General features: G+C 39.7%; 1 protein-coding gene across 1 annotated transcript in view; it reads right to left on the bottom strand.

Annotated features, from left to right (window-relative positions):
- BMPR1B (bone morphogenetic protein receptor type 1B) overlaps window positions 1-16,445 on the bottom strand; it is a 100,543-nt gene that overhangs the window by 22,739 nt on the left and 61,359 nt on the right. The window contains exons 5-7 of the mRNA XM_018554496.1: window positions 5,968-6,064; window positions 3,481-3,619; window positions 848-1,040 (exon numbers count right to left, since the gene is read on the bottom strand). Coding sequence (XP_018409998.1) covers window positions 848-1,040; window positions 3,481-3,619; window positions 5,968-6,064 — 429 coding nt within the window. The remainder of the gene's footprint in view (window positions 1-847; window positions 1,041-3,480; window positions 3,620-5,967; window positions 6,065-16,445) is intronic.

The following is a 16,445-nucleotide window of genomic DNA, read 5'->3' as shown; positions in this document are numbered from 1 at the left end:
CCCCCCCCCAATGCCTCTGCAAGGAGAAGGTAAGAACAGATTGCAGCACATTCATTTAGTGTTAGGAATTAATATTAGGGGTTTGTTCAAGGTTAGGGGTCAAGAGTAAAGGATTATGGTTAGGTTTTAGGGTATCAACTGTAAGGTTATTTTTTAGGGTTACGTTAAGGTCCAGCTAATCTTAAGGGCTTTGTGTCAAGAGAAGGTTAAGCACTAGAGGTTAACTTAGAGGTTATGTTAAGTTTTAAGACATGGGTGCAGGTGGAGCCTGATGAGCCATGCCTATGTGAGATCTTCGTGCAATACACCTTGACTTTGCTCTTGTCCAATTCTGACCTCACCTTTAGGTTATGAGAGACCCCTTCATAATGGCCACAGCAGGTGTGCAGACCCAATATCTCTGCAAATGAGCAGGTGTGCACAGATTTCATCAATAGAATCCCTAAGATACATAAGAAATTTTCAGGTGGTTAAATTCTTCAGCATCTACTAAAAACTGAAATATCAATGTGGGTGGACTGACCCTTTAAGGTTAGGAGTCACGAGGTTTGGAGGCTCACTTAACCTTTTAATTTGTCTTTGGTCCTGCATATGTACCCATTGGGAATAACCTTGGTCTTATTAAAATAGAAGATCGATTACTGCGCCCCATCACCAAAGATCAAATACACAGCACCTATCACAAAACAACCACTGTTTTGCATTATGCCAATCTGATAACACTTGGTACTTGTTACTCCATATTCCACTTCCCACCTCTGTTAGAAGATAACCCTTTGGTTATGTGCCTTGCCTTTCTAAATAAAGCTGATACTTTACAGTAAAACTTCATTAAATTGTAACTTACCTAAAATGTTTTCATGTCTCATGAGCACGGTTTGATAAATTTCTGTCTCTCTAAACCAACTTGCTTCCTCGGTGGTAAAGAAAACTTTGACTGCGACCTTCTCTCCTCGCCACTTGCCCATCCATACTTCCCCGTACCGCCCTTTGCCAATCTGTTTCACCATTTGAATCTGTTTTGCTATGGTCCTTTGCACCTACGAATGAGACCAAAAGCAATAGCATATTACTTACAAAAGCAAATGACCACCCACTATTAATATGACTATTCCAGAATAAATATCAGGGAATTTAAAAAATATCAGTGGAGATTTATTTTACTGCATGCCCCATTTCTATTTCCTCCCAAGAGTACCAAGAAATGTTACCATGGTGCTGTGCAGTCCGCCACTGTAAAATAAAATATGCTGTCATTTGGAGAAACACAGACGAAGGCTTTTAGCTAGGGAGATCTTGGTTCATTTACTGCCACCCACATGTATGGGCTTACTTTATCAGAAGTTTTAATGTGGAAAATGATTTAATAATGCATTGCAATTGACACTGCCCTTTTCACTATTTTCATATGCTTTGAATTAGGAAAAATGTATGATTATTTTTACAGGAATAAGTGTTAGAATTCAACTTTTTTCAAAATGTGTGGCAGTATTCAAGCTGGGTGCACAACACTGTTTAACAAGAACCCCACCAGGTACTATCTGACTACAATGTACTAACTGACAAACTACTATCTTAAAGGAGAACTATGAGGTGGGTGATTTTCACTCATCCTCATAGTTCTAGCCGACCTGTGACAATGAAACTGTCACAGGTCGGCTCAGTAGATCGGGAAGTGAGCGAACACATACCGGCGCTCGCTCACTTCTCGATCCTATCACAGCAGAGCACCGTGACAGGGGAGTGACTGGATCCGCCCACCCCTTTCCCATCCTCCAGCGCTGACTGGCGGAACGGACGGGGGAGGGGGCAGTACAGCTGGCTCTGCATCTAGATAGGTAGATCCAGCTGTCACTCACGCAGCTGGGCGGATCCAGACATAATTGTCAGGATCCGTTTCAGCTGCGGCGTCTCAGTATACCACAAGCTGCAGCTTAGCTTAGGGTGACGGGAGGACGCTAGTTTGTGTCCTCCCGTTACCCTTAGGAGAACTATGGGGAAAAGCCATAGGCCCATAGTTCTCCTTAAAGAATAACTTTAGATCCCTCTGTTGAGGTCTTTGTGAACTGTGTTATATAATTGTATTTTGTACCCTTCCTCCCCAAAGATGTATACTTGCCTAGACCGCATATTGAGGCCAGCAGCATTGTTTACATCATTTGCCCAATGTCTGCGCATGTGCACTTCGGCCTTACATACTTCTATGTGGGTGGTAGATGGATAGGAGTCAATCTGTTTCTCTGCCTCATAGAAGCTAATAGGCCCAACTGTGCATACATGCAGTTATTTTAGAATTATTGATAAATGTCATAATGGGAGTACTGGTGTCACCTGCCTTCTAGTGTGTTCTCCATAGGAAACAATGGAATTTAATATCCTTTACTGCTTGTTGAAGCTTTAAAGCCTCATTCCACCAAAAATGAGGAATGATGCTTTCAGCTTTAATTATATTTATGTTGTGGGAAGAATTCTAGTTAAAGAACCATTTTTAAAGAAAATTCATGTGTCAGTAATCAGTGCAATGCTATGTATTGTTTAATTACATTTGCATCCTAGATCAATTCTCTGCTGTTCTTTCATTTAAAATAAGCACTAATCAATGGTACTGCTGCTGCATATTAAGAAGATTTTCAGGAGCAGCCATACAAACAGAACAGTTTTGTCTTTGGAGTATTGATGCTGATATGGACATTGATCACTATGGTGCAATACTAATATAGCAGAAATGTAGATATCTAATATCCACGGTCGCACAGACGTTTGCAATACAGCCATGGCTACTTTATGGTTTTATTATCCTTGAAACCCTTATTGAAACTGACTTTTACAGGGTAATTCACAAAAGGGTGAAGAGTTTGGAGAAGGCAGGAGAAGTGAACAATCTAGGACAACATAGCTGAACTGGAAAGTGAGCTGAATTGGAGAATTTTTCCAAATCAGCTATTTTGGCCGAGATTGTTCACTTCTCCTGCCTTCTCCAAACTCTTCACCTTTTTGTGAATAACCCTGTTAATGTTCTTTAAGATGTTCTTTTACACTTATAACAATTGACAAAATACAGTAACTTGTCAATCAGCCCCTGGGCACAGATTTCAATCACCCCACACATTCAAAGCTATGTGTGTGTGTGTCATAATCCATATTGACACACATTGGACACATGCACTGTGCATGTTTCGGGGGCTCCCTCATTCATTTCTAATGAGCCCCCAATGCACAGCCATACAGCAAAACAATGCATTTTACTCTCAATGCACCATAACACATACATCTGAAAATATGTCTATAGGAATCATCAAAACCATGTAAAACATCAATATAAAAATGGTCTAATTCCTTAATTAAAATGGCACTCGGAACGTAAGAAATAAGAATATTTAAAATTTGGCATTCTGCATTATTCTATTAATTTTGCTTTAATGAAAATGTTTTAGTGACAATAATGAATGTGAATGTAAATAAGTGCTACCACTTTCTTACCAGCAGAGGGAGCCCCGAACCACTTCCAGAGCTTTGAGATTGTTCAATTAGATCTTTTAGGGATTCTCCTGAAGGAATATATGTTTCATCCTGTTCTAGTCCAATGCTGTAACGGGGTCTGGCTTCTTGTCTTTTATACCTGTGAGTGCAAAACTGTCTGTAAGTCTGCAGTGTGATTACATACAATTATATTAATTATGTTTCTGTAAGACCAACAACAAAATTCATGGATAACACACAGTATTCTTTCCAGATGAATGATATAAGAATATTTGGAATGAGCTGTTAACAAATGTGCACGTCAATCTACCATAAAACTTTAACTGAAGAATTTTGTCTCTGACATTTCTTATAAATTGAATAAAGTGGACCTGAACTTAAAAAGTTAGGATTTATTATCTTATGGGAACAGAAACATTAATTATACCTGAGCAGTATTGGGAAAAATCTACCTTTTGCCTTGAATTCCTTCCAAATAATAGCAGTGCATTCCCTGTGTCTTCAGCACAATACATGTGTATCTGCTGTATGAGATCATCTAAGGCATTCTGTCTCTGATTGCTAGCTTCACAAGAGTATGAAATGAGATGTGGTGATGTCGCTACTGTGCAGCTCATTTTTCTCCTTGCTGGGGAGGACTTTGTACCAGTAATCTCCCTGCTTCTGCTTGATTCATTCTGTCCATATGTGCTTCCTGCAGCATTCCTTCTGACGTAATGCCATTTACTGGTAGATCTCTCACTAAAAACAACTGTTGGCAAAAAATCTACTCCTGAGGAATCAATTTGCAGATTCCAAGTCCAACTATTATTTTTATCCCCTGCAACTGTCATTGATACTAAGAAAACCACCAGCAGAAGATGGTTTTTTTCTTCTGTCTGTCTATGAAGGGATATGAAAGGCTGCCAAAAGTCTGTAGACTCATGGAGACAATGAGCACCTCTAATATTCAGAAACGATCAGTAACACATACCAGGACCTATACAATACAGTTGCTTCTACTAATGCTGAAGTTTGCCACATCACATCATAAATATTCAGAGACATATGGGCACTCTACTCAGACAAAGGTTGACATCTATAAGGCCCCTTTCACACGGGCTGATAAGGAGTATGTGCACGTGCTTGTGCAGGGCCCCTTTCCTGATCATAGCAGTACGGAGCGGATATCACCGCTGAGACATCTGTGTCTGTACAGTTTTTTCCCTTTATTTTGCGATGGAAAAAACTGCAATTATCGGGCAGTTTATGGTGGATCGGATTAATCGGACATGTGTCCATTTACATCAGATTACCCCCAATCTGGCACTGCACAATGGAACACTGTTCCATTCATTTTACCAGACCCGGACGGAGGCAACATAGACTTGCATTGGGCATCCAAATGGGCCCGCCTAAAAAAAAACCCGATTGAAGCAGCTGTGCAAAAGGTGCCGAAGGCATAAGAACATATGGTTAGAGTAGTGCTGTGGTCAGGCCGCAGATCTTCAAATATTTACATATTCTAAAAAAGTAGTCAACAAGCTTTAAATCAAGCCCTCACAACCTAGTTAGCTGCAGACATTATGGAGCAATTCATCAAGTTCACAATAGAAGAATTGAAGTCCTTTAAGACAGGTCCCAGAACATTTCTCTCTCCTTTCTTCCTGTGTACCAACTCCATATTTACATAGGGATTCCAAAGTTGGCCTTGCTTCTGCTGATTTGGAAGAGCAGGTGGAGCTGATGAAACAGAAAGTACTTTCTGGTGTCAAATTTAAAGATGAATTGTTCCAAAGTGTATGCAGCTACAGGCATTTTTTATCACTGACAATCACCTACTGCTGAAGAAGATCTAACATAGAAGAGGACCTATAACCTCACACAACTGGCCTAAATACATCTGTTACTGGTAATTAGTTAGAAAAAAATCATAATATACAGTTGGTGGGGGCTTCTGTGTTGGAAGCACTGAAGTGGAAAGCTGGAGTTGAGTTTTAAATGTCCATGGCCTGTCCACAGTTCTACGTAAGGTCAAGTTGTGCATCAAAGTTTTAAACTGCTGATGATGTCTAAACATCGTTTGCAAAAAGTTTTAGGAAACTGATAAAAGATTAGCAATATTTCTATATACACCCAAAAAACATGACACATGAGTAAAAAATTCTGACTAGCATAGATTGCTCTATAAAGAAAGCATAATGTAAACATGCACATTTAGGGTAAGTATGCATGTTTATGCAGTCAGCAGATGCCCTTAAGAACAAGCTAAGGAGAACAAATGCAGAGAGCGACCATCAGCTCTCTGCATATGTCTACTCATAGACACAAGAAACAAGTTTTCTGATCTGATGGTACTTGGCAAGCAAGTGCAATTTTCCATTACTTTCCATCAGCGACAACAACAAAAAAGAGTTAAACATCTTCAACTTGATGTTTAAAGAATCTGAACATATACCAAACACTGAATTCTCTGTGCATGGCTTCACATGATAAGGTTGTTTTTACCTGAAGTAGCAGAATATTAAGATCACAACCAGAATGATGCTGCACACAGTCACTGAGATGAAAAGAGCCATGTAATGGATGCTGCCGTCAACAAAATCTAAGGAGGAGAAAAAAGGAGCACAAGGGTTAAACATGCACTCAGCAACCACTGGGCCCCTGTAAACCAGGGCCCAAATATGTTATCACCTACCATATACAAACATGCTACTTCACAAGCTGGTTAAATTCCACTAATGCATACTAAATTCCACTATGTATGATTAATAATAACATATAAATGTCAGGTGTGAAATGCTGTGGTTTTGGAATACTTACACTTGCAGAGCATTCACTTCCTGCTTTGAAAGGGCAAAATGACTTCAGTTTGCCAAATCAATGCACACTGCGATTGCCTTGTCATCAGCAGAGCATTGCTGGAAAATGTCATCTGTAATCTCACGAGATGTCAGGGAAAGGCATTTTCCTCCCCTGGGATGACGTGTATGGTCACATGTCCTAGTCACATGTCTAGTCACATGTGCCAGAAATCAAGGAAGTAAAATGAGAGCTAGTAATCTACTCTTAGTAAACATGGGCACTGCCAGAAGACTGGGAAAAATAAGGTGTGCAAAGAATACAAAGGCAATTCATCTAGATGTATGTGTTTGTAGATTGTCATTACTAAACATTTCTAAAGGTGTGTTTGTTTTTATTTTAAAGATATGGGTAAAGGTCTGCTTTAAGAAAGGAATCCTCCTCTATCATACAAAAAAATAATGATGATGCTTTTACAGCAGCAGTGAGGACGTAAGATAAACAGGGTCAGAACTTGTCTTCCTCAGGACCCTGTATGATTTAGCAAATACTGATTCAGCTACCCCTTTCTTTACCAAATATCACAGCCTACAGGCATATGCAACACAAAAGTCATACTTTATATATATACGAATAATAGTCACACATATATATACCAATAATAAATAAATAAAATACTTCCTTAATATAAAGCATAAAGCATTGCAATAGTAGGTTTTACAGAACAGAAACGGATAGTGCTACGTTTCACTGCTCCCTTCTGTTTCAAATTGCCTGGAAGTCAGAAGTACATAATTGGGTATCTGCAACTCTAATCACAAACTGAAGTAACCTACATGTAGGTAAAAAGATTACAAGCTCATTAAGAGAGCTAATGATATCTGCAAGATATTCCCAAATCAGAAATTTACATGCTCAGTTTGAGAAGCAGTGTTCTCTTTTTTAGCACTGCACTCTGCAATCATTTGTTGGACTCCAAGAAATCCCTGTGGAAGAAGCTCTTCTCCATCCATTTGGCTAAATGTCAGAATAGTATTGTTCACGTCTCTGCTTCTTCTGAGTTATTTTAGTGCTTAGAAAATGCATATACCCCCAAGATGGGACAGAGGGATATCTTTCAGGATTAGTTTGTAGTGCTGCTATTTGATCTAGTATCTTTGCTAGCTCATACTTTTGACACAAGGTACGTATTGGTTGAGAGGAAATTTAGCCTTAGTAACTTAGTAATTTGTTATGTTAGGGGTTAAGTCACAGTTAGGCATAGAGTCAGGAACTGATCATTAAGCAGTACATTTATTTGTATAGATCTATACACTGGACTGAAAAAGCAGGACAGCTTAGGAGGCAACAGGGACAGAGGGATTTGGTTCCAACACAGGGACATACACAGTCTGCCGTGTGAGCTTTCTTTTATAAAGAGATTAGCAAGATCAACAACTTCTTTCATCATCATATTCTAATACAGAACACAGGAAAATGAGAACTTCAGCTTTATCGACTCATCCTGCAAGGGCGCTATTATATTACAGATTTACGAGAGTAATGAGGCAAGGGCCTCCTTGGGGACCTCTTAGTTTACGCTTTTTTTTTTTAAAGACTCGCATTCTTTTGCCTTTTTATTTTTTTAAAACTCCTGCATGGGCTTACTTTAACCTCCGTGAAAAAAATTGAAAGAGAGGAGACATAACCTGCAGCACGCATTGCCATATCAAGCATATTTTACGGCTTTTGCCTTTTAATTGCTATCGTGTAGGTATGTGAAGCATATCAAAAGGCCCTTTGAAAAGAGACACTGACAAGATGCCTATCAGGAAAACACTCAGGCTCATCAGTCATTTCTCGCTTTGGCTGCAGCTCTCTACCTGTGCTCTGGCTGTAAGTGTGTGAGAGATGAAACAGAGAACCCACTGGGGAGGATGACTTTCTTTTGGAGAAAAAAAAGAGCAAAACACCAAACTGAAAGCTTCATTTCATGGTTTATTAACAGATTTTTTTTCTTAATGGCACCCACTTTGCTGTGAAGTGTGTGGTTTGTAACAGTTTAGGATGTCACTTTGAATCAGGAAGATAGAGATTGCAGACAACCTAAACAAAATAGCTTCTTCACCGGACAAGGGCAATTTAGAATTCCAGCAATTAATTATGTATATGTCTTACAATCACTAGTTGAGCTGCTGATAAATACATAATGCATAAGTCAATATGTGATGTATGCACAAAAAGTAAAAGATCTAAACTTAAAGGAACCCTGTCACCATACCATTCATTTCAATTACAATATTCCCATGAGACTAAGAGGGTTATTCACTTACCTGCTGAACCGAAGGATTCAGTCGAACCAAAGGGTTGCTGTATATGCTATTCCCAATAGCCCGTACAGGGCTATTCACATTGCTGTACAGGCTTTTTACATTAGTCCGTACAGCCACAAACGACAGCCGATGGCAGTCGAGCGGCTCAGCCGAGCCGTACGCATATGCTGAGCCATAGTGACAGCTGAAGTAGGGAGAAAGGTCAGCCAAAGCCGACCGTTCTCCCCGCAAATGAAAACAGCTGGACGGAGCCAACCGTGATATAATGGCTGGCTCTGCCCAGTTGCTGTCTCAATGACAGCCCAGCGTCTTCAAGGACACTGGGCTGTCATTAAATGACAAGAGCTGGGCGGAGCCAGCCGTGATGTCATGGCTGGCTCTGCCCATTTGTTTTGATTTGTCCGGTTCCTGTGGTCAGACTGTCAAGTGCCAGACAAATGTACATAGTTGTTTATATTTTGCCGGCATCTGTCAGAATGTCATTCTGCGGCGGGAGTTTGTTGCATGCGGACGAGTCAACGGGCGTCAGGTTTTTAAAAATGATTTTCTATGTATTTATTATTTTTATTTTTTTATTTTGCGGAGTCGTAGTCATTGTGGACAACGCTGGACGTCGTGATTGACCCTGGATTACTTAAGTGGATCAATTTTTGGGATTTTTTTTTCTTATAAAGGACTTGTCTGTCCTCTTGTTTTGAATTCTAATTGAACTGTTTAGTGAATGGGTAGGGGTACAAGTACCCCTTACTCATTCACAAGGGGGGGCACATTTGGGTGCCCCTTTAATATTACCCTGATGTGAATAAGCCCCCCTTCCCGCACCCGCACAAGCAACGCCCCTGGGCTTGTGGGGAAGAGGCCCTTGTCCCCATCGGCACATGAACAAGGTGCTTTTCAAGTGCTAAGCCTGGGCTCGGATCAAGGGTCTGGTTGGGAATTTTAGGGGGGACCCCACTTTTTCCCCTATTTTGGGGGGTGAGGTTCCTCCTTAAAATCCTTACCAAACCTAAAGGGTCTGGTATGATTTTGGAGGGGGACCCCACGCTGGTTTTTTTTTCTTTAAATTTTTTTTCTCATTTTCTCCACTTTTTAAATGTTTTCTTTAAATTTATTTAAATCATTTAAAAAAAATGTCTTTTGTTTAAATTTTTCTATTCTGCTCGCTACCTCGGAGGTAGCGAGCAGAATAGCCAAGCTATTCACTCACTGCCGTTCGGTCCCTATGAGAATCGGGGCGAACGGTAGTAAGTGAACTGCCAGAGCTTTGGCTCCGCAGATCCAGATGTTGGATCAGATTAGTCGAACGGTTTCTGCACTTTGGCTCAGCCGAACATGTAAAGCATGTTCGGCTGACTGAAGCCAGCCAAAGGTCGACGATGTATGGCTGAAATCAGCCGTACTGAGCCGAAGTGAATAGCCAGATGCCGTTCGGCTCAGTTCACTGCGGCTTGGTTATTAGTTCGGCTGCCTTCTATATGTACAAATAACTTAGTTTAAGTATGCTATTTACCTGTAAAAGCCTCCCTTGTGTAGACATTCAAAAGGCGTGAGGGTTCTGCTGTGTGTGGCCATCTTGGGTGTGATGTCAGCAGCCCAAGCAGACTCAGAGTTGTCACTCAAGAGACACTCTATAGCAGGGCAGGGGTCTGCAAATGGCGGACCATGGTTCGGATATGGACTGAGCGGCTGGTCCATCCGGACTGTGGTCACCAATGCCATTCAGTGTCCCACTGAGCACTGAAAAGGACGGAACAGTATCCATCCTCTTCAGCTGCCCATAGCCGCCTCCGCTTCCCAGCTTCTTGGCCCCTTCCAACTCTGCCCTCAACTCCTCCCAACTCCGCATCGTGGCTCTCCTTCTAGGCTCCCTGCTCTGCCTGCAGCTCCTCCCAGCTTTGCCTCTTGGACAGCCAGAGTAAGGGGGCACTTTGATGGGGACAGCCAGTGTAAGGGGCCCCCCGATGGGGACAGCAAGTGTAAGGGGGCACTCATACGGGGACAGCCAGTGTAAGGGGGCACTCTGGTAGGGATAGTCAGTGTAAGTGGGCACTCTGATGGGGACAGCTAGCGTGAGGGGGCACTGATGGGGACAGCTAGTGTAAGGGGGCACTCTGATGGGGACACTCTGCGGCATCTGATGGGGACAAACAATGTAAAGGAGCACTTTCATGGGGGAAAAACAATGTAAGGAGACATTTTGATGGGGAAAACAATGTAAGGGGACACTCTGATGGAGATAAGCAATGCAAGGGGGCATGCTGATGGGGACAAACAATGTAGGGGGGCACTTTGATGGAGAAAAACAATGTAAAGGGACACCCTGATGGGGACAAACAATGTAAAGGGGCACTTTGATGGGGGAAAACAATGTAAGGAGAACTCTGATGGGAACAAACAATGTAAAGGGGCACAAACAATGTAAAGGAGCACTCTGATGGGGACAAACAATGTAAAGGAGCACTCTGATGGGGACAAACAATGTAAAGGGGCACTCTGATGGGGACAAACAATGTAAAGGGGCAATCTGATGGGGAAAACAATGTAAGGAGAGATTTTGATGGGGAAAACAATGTAAGGGGGCACTCTGATGGGGACAAACAATGTAAAGGAGCACCCTGATGGGGACAAATAATGTAAGGGGCCATTCTGATGGGGACAAACAATGTAAAGAGCCACTATGATGGGGACAAACAATGTAGAGGGGCACTCTGATGGGGAAGAATAATGTAAAGGGGCACTCTGATGTGGAAAACAATGGCAAGAGGCTCTCTAAAGGGGCACCCTGATGGGGAAAAACAATGTAAGGGGCCACTCTGATGGGGACAAACAATGTCGAGGGGGAAGACAATGGAAATAGGCACTCTGATGGGGAAAAATAATGTAAGGGGACACACGGGATCAATGCATCAGCACTGTGTCTGGGGAAAACAATTCAGCCTAAATAGCTTTTCGCAGTCCAGAAACAGATTGAGTGGCTGTTCTGTCCAGACCGCGATTCGGACCTCGGCTGAATTCAAATTTTGCTTGCCGAACTTCCTTGGATTTTAATTCACTACCCCTGCCCTATAGTATTTCACTTCACTCCTCCCCTGACTGCTACATAAAACTTATATTGGGAGGTGAGAGGAGGAGTGGAGATGCCAGGTCATCAAATTCATAAATTAGACACTCCCAGAAAAGGAGAGTACTATGACATACAAGGAGGGAGGTTGTGAGCTGGTCAAATTTGCCAGTAAGTTTAAGGGCACATTACATGTAAATAAAAGTTGGTGACAAGGTCTCTTCAAATAAAAAAGTATATGTAAAAAAAAAAACAGGCCTTCACATACAGTATACAGAACACAAATCCATACACACACTGATGTGCACATTGTCTATATACATGTTAATTATATGTCTATTGAAAAGTTAATAATTAGCCTTATTGATGAGATATCCCAAAATGAGGATATCCCAAAATGAGGATACAGCTGGATCTTTACAGGAGAGTTACACCAAACAGTTTAAATGCTTTTGAAGTATAATTCCACTAACAGGTTTTTGGGGGTACAAGGTGGGGTGAGGGTTGTGCAACAACCACACTAATTTTAATGCCTCTGCTTCATTAATATACCTGCTAAAAGTCCAGCTTCAGTCCTACTTTTTGTTTGCTTTGAATAAAGTTAGGAAGCCTATATCAGATTTAAAAATTTGTCTGTGTCCCCATAGCAGATAATTTCATCCTTTTTCTTATACCTGGACAGGATGTAAATTGAAATATACCTTACAGGGACACAGGAAGCAATAAAATCTTCCTCACTCACTCAGTTGTTTTTTTTTTATTGCAGCCTATGTACCAATAGGGAAATGTTTCTTCCTTTCATGGTTTACCTGATACACATCAAACAAAATTAAAACAAAATTTTAAGTGACACTAAACAGGATCTAATCTTAAAAATGCGCTCAAGTATATAAACTATTAACATATCTTATTTGTGTATCACTAGGCTTTAGATCCTCAAAGCATTCCTGAATTCATGCGGACACTGTCCTTCCTTTTGGAGGGTGACTACTTTTGTTCCCACAACACACACAGGGACCATTGGGAACAAAAGAAACCACCCTCCAGAAGGAAGGGCCAATTTAGGGATGATTTGAGCATCTACAGCCAAGTGATGCACAAATAAGCTCCATTTTTGTTAATAGTTAAGGTACTTGAATGCATTTTAGGATTTAAGTCCTGAGTTTAGTGTCACTTTAAAGCTGTTCTTCAATTCATTCCAAGTCATCCCTGCATCTCCTTAAACTTGAGTGTGGGGACTTCTTTAAGTCTCACAAGGCAGGTAGGGAAAAGTGTAGACAGTGAACATTAGACTTTGAAGAATGGATGTTATCATTATTTTATGTAAATACTGAAGAGAAGTCAGCATTATGAAGTATGTTTTCCATATTAGGTTGAACTCGATGGACATGTGTCTTTTTTCAACCTGACTAACTATGTAACTATATGTTACAGAATCTAGATGTCACTTATTGATAGTGTTTCACTTATTTATCGGCTTACTAGTAGTAAAAACACTGACAAAGCACAGATAAATTATAGTACCTTCAGAGGATATTTACCATCATAATCCAAATGGTGGAATCCAATATTTAGTCCAATGAGTCTGCATTTCCTTCTGTGTATAAAATATTTCTGCTTAACATTTATTCCGCAGACTATTTCTGTGCCCATTTAGAATCTAGTCAACCTAAGAGCCAGACATCATGGCACCATGCTGCCTGTTATGAGGGACTTTTATCACTGCCCCTCCCATATATATTACAAGAATTAATTTTTGTAAGGGCTTCCAGTAACATTTGTTATGGTAATTATATACTTTACAGAACTGTCTTGTTAGAATACAGTGTAGTTCAATGTGATGTGCTGCAGCACACGCAGCATTGAAAACTGGACAGAAATTTTGTCCTTTTCACACTGTATCCAAAACCAAGCAAAAACGTTTTAGCTGGAGCTATGCTTTAACAATTCACTAGACTATACATGGCATGCGTTTACCAATACTAACAAGTATACATGAATAAAGAGAAGACAATCAATGCACTCATGTGTAAAGTATAAAATACTTCTTTTATACTTATACATACACTGGCATAAAGAAATGACTGGATACCCATTCCCCAAAAAGCACATCTATCAAAAAATTAGACAATAGTTATGCATAACCTTCCCAATGCACAATACAATTAAATCAAAACGAGTGTAAGCATGAAAGTCTGTCCACATTTCACTAGTATGGATAGCTGGCCCAGGTGAGGTTTGACTTTTAGTTTAAAGTAAACCTGTCACAAGCAGGGGATCCAGTGCTGCCTGGCTAAACAATAATTTATGCAGGTAGTAATAGCCTTTGGCAAGCACATTAGGATACTACATAGGATACAGGGAATTAAATTAGGGATCGAGAAGAGAGGGGTAAGATTACCCATTCCCCGATAATGGTTTTGCTATGGGGCCACATCATAAGTCGTTATGGCACTGGCTGTTATCTTCATAACTACACATTGCTAGGCAGTGAAAATTACACAGCGGTTGTACTGTTACCACTTTCATTTATTGTAAAGCTAAATACCTGTCTGTTGGAAGCTGCTGATGTTTCACTTACTAATGATGGGGGAGCAGGAGAAATATGAGTATGTAAAACCAGGGGAGAGTGGCAGTAAGGTTCACAGATTCACCTTAGGAAATGGACAGCACATTTTCTAAAAATCTTTCATGTGATTAGATATGCTCTAGCAGAATAGTTGATTGTCTTCTATACAATGCACATGAACATTTTCTTCTATGTAGGCTCTAAAGCCATAAATAATTGTTTTGAATACTCCTATTTTTCAAGCACAGCTTGCTGAGCTATTGTTAAATTAAATAATTTTTTTTACAACTGAAGTTGAACAGCAGGAAATACAGAAAAGTATAGATTTAAATATATGGTTTCAAAACTTGAACTGTTGTAACTGTATATTTGTAAACCAATTAGCAATAACATATCTCCAAAACAGAATTGCAAAAATGTCTATTGTCACCAAAGCAAACATTAATAGTTTTTATTTATTTGATCATTATTATTGATCATTTTTGCATTCTTTGTGTTTTAACAGCTCATACATAGAGGCTATAGAAATTGGGAAGCAATATTTTATCTATAAAGACTAAATTTACACATTTGTTGCTTACCCTTTGAACACTGTTCATGAATTGCCATCAATTGTTTGTCTTACTGTGTTCACATCTTCCAAGAACTGCATTCCCATTTGTTTTTAATATAACCTTGCAGTAAAGGTTAATTGTGTCTGACCTGCAGTCAAGACAAAATTCTAACCCTGGCTTCCTCTAAATGTTGCCCTTAGTCATAAGCTACCACCCAGGGAAAACCTTTTCAGAGGTTTGACACAACAAAAGCCACTTATAGTAGGAGAAACCTCATCTTAGTACCATAATATATTTGATTTATGATAATGCTTAATTCTGTGGTTTTGTAGAAACATGAAATCATACATGCTGCTACATTGTGATCTGTTCTGATTATCGCAACAAGCCCAAAACAATATATTACAATAAAAAAAATGCCCTAATATGGTAAGAAAACCACATTACTTACATAATAAAAATACCAGAATTCTATATTTTATAGCTCAATGTATACATGATAATATACAACTTCATAACTTTTTTTTCACTGGGTTTTAAAGTGTAAATAAAGCCAAATCTTTTTAGTTATGGTTAAATGTGGAAAGATTAGAATTTCTGTATAGTTTTTACTGATGTCCTGCCTCACCCTCACCACTGACCCTAGTGACCATTGTCTTCAGTAGAAAGTGATAAGAAATAAAATAAAAAAATAACTTGGCACAGGAACAGGAGGTGAGTGAAATCCACTAATGGGTAAACTAGCACAAACACAGGGGAAACCCAAAGAAGGGGTGGATTTATCAACACAATATATAGTAATATCCTAAAGTAACTCACAATAATATGTGAAATCTTATCCCTTAAATAGTTTTCCAATTAAAACCTTTGTGCCCTAATAAGGCCAAAACAGATTCCCACCAGTAGGACATCAAAAAGGTTAAGTGGAAAAACATACAATCATAACAATAAATATACTGTAAATATAATTCATTTCATCAGAATAAACCCTTTCGAGCCATCATATTGTTTTTAAGAAGGCGGGATGGTGGTTGTGCAATTGTTTCTTTGGGGGAGGGGGGTATATGTGGATACATTTGTGATGAATATTTATGGTTCTAAATTAATAAATAATATTTACAGTAATATTATTGTTATGATTGTATGTTTTCCACTTAACCTTTTTGATGTCCTACTAGTGGCAATCTGTTTTCTGTGATAAGTAAACCTAGTATGGTGACAGCTGTCTAAGATGGTATATCCCTTCAATTTTGAGAGGTCTTCTTTTACTTCTCTAGGACAGGAAGCAAAAGGATAGCTTCCTGATGGGATACATAAAAAGAAAATGACATGGGTCTTAACTATTCCCTACACAAAACAAAAAACATACACTTTAAGTATGGGTTATTTAAACCAAACAAAAAATAACCTTCTCCCCTAACAAAACAAAGTCCTCTAATTACACATACTGTACCTAAAAACCAGTGAGGTTGTTGATGGCAGACCTCCAATGCCAAATATTACAGACTAGTGGCCTATATTTTGCATGGTGTTATAATCAACATTCATTGACTACTCCCTCACCTGCTGCATGAACTTAGACTGATGTAATAGAGGAATTATTTATCTAAAACTGATGATTTTTTTTTTAGAAATATGTCACTAATTCAATAAGGGTTCATACATATGGGTGTCAATGTTTAAAATGT

The sequence above is a fragment of the Nanorana parkeri genome, unplaced genomic scaffold (genome assembly GCF_000935625.1).
Source record: "Nanorana parkeri isolate BGI_ZX_2015 unplaced genomic scaffold, ASM93562v1 scaffold162, whole genome shotgun sequence".
Lineage (NCBI taxonomy): Eukaryota > Metazoa > Chordata > Amphibia > Anura > Dicroglossidae > Nanorana > Nanorana parkeri.
Note: the sequence above shows the minus strand (reverse complement) of the source record. Positions and strands in the feature narration are given on the sequence as shown.